The sequence below is a fragment of the Colobus angolensis genome, unplaced genomic scaffold (assembly GCF_000951035.1).
Source record: "Colobus angolensis palliatus isolate OR3802 unplaced genomic scaffold, Cang.pa_1.0 Scaffold8, whole genome shotgun sequence".
NCBI classification, from domain to species: domain Eukaryota; kingdom Metazoa; phylum Chordata; class Mammalia; order Primates; family Cercopithecidae; genus Colobus; species Colobus angolensis.
Genome location: NW_012121820.1, coordinates 18269510 through 18272751, shown reverse-complemented (window position 1 = coordinate 18272751; position 3242 = coordinate 18269510). Strand labels below are relative to the sequence as shown.

The 3242-nt window shown below is 41.3% G+C and overlaps 1 protein-coding gene across 4 annotated transcripts in view; it reads right to left on the bottom strand.

Annotated features, from left to right (window-relative positions):
• Window positions 1-3242, bottom strand: part of RBM39 (RNA binding motif protein 39) — a 44085-nt gene that overhangs the window by 19760 nt on the left and 21083 nt on the right. For all 4 annotated transcript variants that reach the window (XM_011929131.1, XM_011929132.1, XM_011929133.1 and 1 more), the window contains 2 exons: window positions 2589-2706; window positions 2107-2259 (listed from right to left, as the gene is read on the bottom strand). In XM_011929131.1, the coding sequence (XP_011784521.1) occupies window positions 2107-2259; window positions 2589-2706 (271 nt within the window). The remainder of the gene's footprint in view (window positions 1-2106; window positions 2260-2588; window positions 2707-3242) is intronic.

The following is a 3242-nucleotide window of genomic DNA, read 5'->3' as shown; positions in this document are numbered from 1 at the left end:
GGCTAGTTTTTTGTATTTTTAGTAGAGATAGGGTTTCACCGTGTTAGCCAGGATGGTCTCAATCTCTGACCTTGTGATCCACCCATCTCGGCCTCCCAAAGTGCTGGGATTACAGGCTTGAGCCACCGCGCCCGGCCAGAGTACAGTTTCTATATAAGACAATGAATACTTCTTGAAATGATTAGTGGGGATGATTATTCCATCATTATAAATGTAATTAATAGCACTGAACTGTACACTTTAAAAATGGTTTAAAAAAATGGTTGAAACGCCAAATGTGTGTGTATAAAACCACAATGAAAATAATTTTATTTAGAGTTTTTTTTTTTGAGACAGAGTCTCACACTATGTTTACCAGGCTGGTCTTGAACTCCTAAACTTAAGTGATCATCCTTCCTTCTCAGCCACTAGAGACTGCCAGGGACTACAGCATACCCCATCACACCCTGCTTATTTTAGAATGTTTTCAGGGCATATACCAGCCACATATAAAGTAAGCAGGCTACATTTAACACCTAAAATGAATCATGAACCTACATTCTGACAACAATCTTAAGATGCATTCTGATATCATACATACTAAATACAGAGAAGAATGCTTCCTGGAATTGTTAGACACAACCAATATTCGTTAAAATACTCCTGAGATTGGTATAACCAAGCATACAGTTGTTTGTGATAAAATAAGGGGCATATGCCATAACATAAACTGTATCACCAAGCCAACATTTTGAGTCAGCTGTCATCCCTCCATAACCAAGATCTCCTCAAAAAAAAAAAAAAAAAAAAAGTTGTCCATTTGCATTCTAACCCAGGCTTCTCTTGTAACAAACTAGAGTACATTGGGTAGTACTGCTCTACAACAGGTAACAACCTGTTATAGAGCATATTAAAAACTTCATTTAATATGCTACTTCTCAGCCCTGGGTCCGGCCAATCCACACCCAGCTACTAAGTTTGTCTTCCAACATACGAAATAATTTGAGTAATTTTTTTTTCTTTTTTTTTTGAGACACAGTCTTGTTCTTGTCGCCCAGGCCGCAGTGCAACGGCGTGATCTCGGCTCGCTGCAACCTCTGCCTCCTAGGTTCAAGCAATTCTCCTTCCTCAGCCTTCCAAGTAGCTGGGATTACAGGTGCCTGCCACCATGCCCAGCTAATTTTTTTATTTTAGTAGAGACAAGGTTTCACCATGTTGGACACGCTGGTCTCGAACTCCTGACCTCAGGAGATCCGCTGACCTCAACCTCCCAAAGTGCTGGGATTACAGGCGTGAGCCATCGTGCTCGGACAAAAAACTAAAATATGAAATGCTGTCAAAGTGCAGTGTGGTTCAAGTGATCCAAACACTTCAGGAGGCCCAGGCCAGAGAATCACTTAAGCCCAAAAGTTTGAAACCAGCCTGAACAACATGGCAAGACCCTGTTTCTTCAAAAAATTTAAAAATTAGCTGGGAGTGATGGCACGCACCTGTAGTCTTAGCTACTCAGGAAACTGGGGAGAAAAGACAGCTTGAGTACAGCAGGTCAAGGCTATAGTGAGCTGTGATTATCTCATTGCACTCCAGCCCTGGCAACAGAGACCTTATCTCAAAAACAAGGCCGGGTGTGGTGGCTCACGACTGTAATCTCAGCACTTTGGAAGGCTGAGGTAGGAGGATCACCTGAGGTCAGGAGTTCAAGACTAGCCTGGCCAATATGATGAAACCCCATCTCTACCAAAAATACAAAAAGTAGCCGAGTATGGTGGCAGGCTCCTGTAATCCCAGCTACTCAGGAGGCTGAGGCAGGAGAATCACTTGAACCCAGGAGATGGAGGTTGCAGTGAGCCAAGATCATGCCATTGCACTCCAGCCTGGTGACAGAGATTCCATCTCAAAAACAAAACAAAAGGCAAAATCATTACATTTCAAACACAAGCAGAAAAGATAGGATGACAGTCTTGAGAAAACTATCAATGTTAATGAAGGCAAAGTTAAAAAAAAGGTCCTGAGAACATCCGACTCAACGTAATGAGTAGCAGTCACAGAACACAACAGCAGTATGCCATGCAACAAGAGGCTTTAAACACCATCAATAATCAAACTCTTAACCAGGAAAAAAATTACCTGTGATGCCTGTACTATGATTGGCACTCCTAAAACTCGTTGGCCGGTTAATCCTATTGCTAGAGGCACTGAGCTAACATCAACAAACTCCACATAAGCAATTCCTTTGGAACGTCTTGAATTTCTGTCAGAAATCATTCTCACATCTCGAACCTATGAAGAAAACACAGTTCTGTTTGTGCAACCATCCACTGTAAGCCATGCAGATATATTTCAAGGAGACATTAACGTTGAAGGATGAAGGCATTTTTAAAAATTTAATTGAAAAAATAAATCTGTGGGACAATTCCTATATCCTATCTATATCTTTGAACCAATTTGTAGTAACATTTATCAACTCCAATACTATAAGATGCAAAATTTGTTTGTGGAAACATTACCACAAATAAATACTGGTACTAAATCAAATGAAGTATTTGATGTTTAGATGTTTTCTCTTGCAATTTCTACCTACTTGACCTCCCTAAACAGGTTAAGATTACCTTTCCTACTGTAGAGAAAAACTCTTCCAAATCCCTTGGTCGAATTCTCGCCGCCAGCTGCATACAGAAGACTGTCCTTGCATCTCTTTCCTCAGGAGTTAAATTATCAATAGGTTCCCTAATAGAAGTAAAAAATATAAAATTAACTTCGTAATAGATTTTAAAATAATTTTTATCTATTTCTTCATATAGTTCAACAGTTTTTCAGGTGGTTTTTGGTTACATAGATGAGTTCTTTAGTGGTAAATTCCGAGTGTACCTGTCACCTGAGCAGTATACACTGTACCCTCACTCCTTTTCCAACTCCACACCAATATTTTCATCTTTAGAGATCAGGTCTTGCTATGTTGCACAGGTTGGTCTTGAACTACTGAGCTCAAGCAATCCTTTTGTCCTAAACACCCCCATAGAGACGGGGTTTCACCACGTTAGCTAGGCTGGTCTCGAACTCCTAACCTCAGATTATCCACCTGCCTTGGCCTCCCAAAGTGGTGGGATAACAGGTGTGAGCCACCACACCTGGCCTAAAATAATTCTCAAATATGTTCACCAAACAGAATAAGCTGGCCGGGCGCAGTGGCTCAAGCCTGTAATCCCAGCACTTTGGGAGGCCGAGACGGGCGGATCACGAGGTCAGGAGATCGAGACCATCCT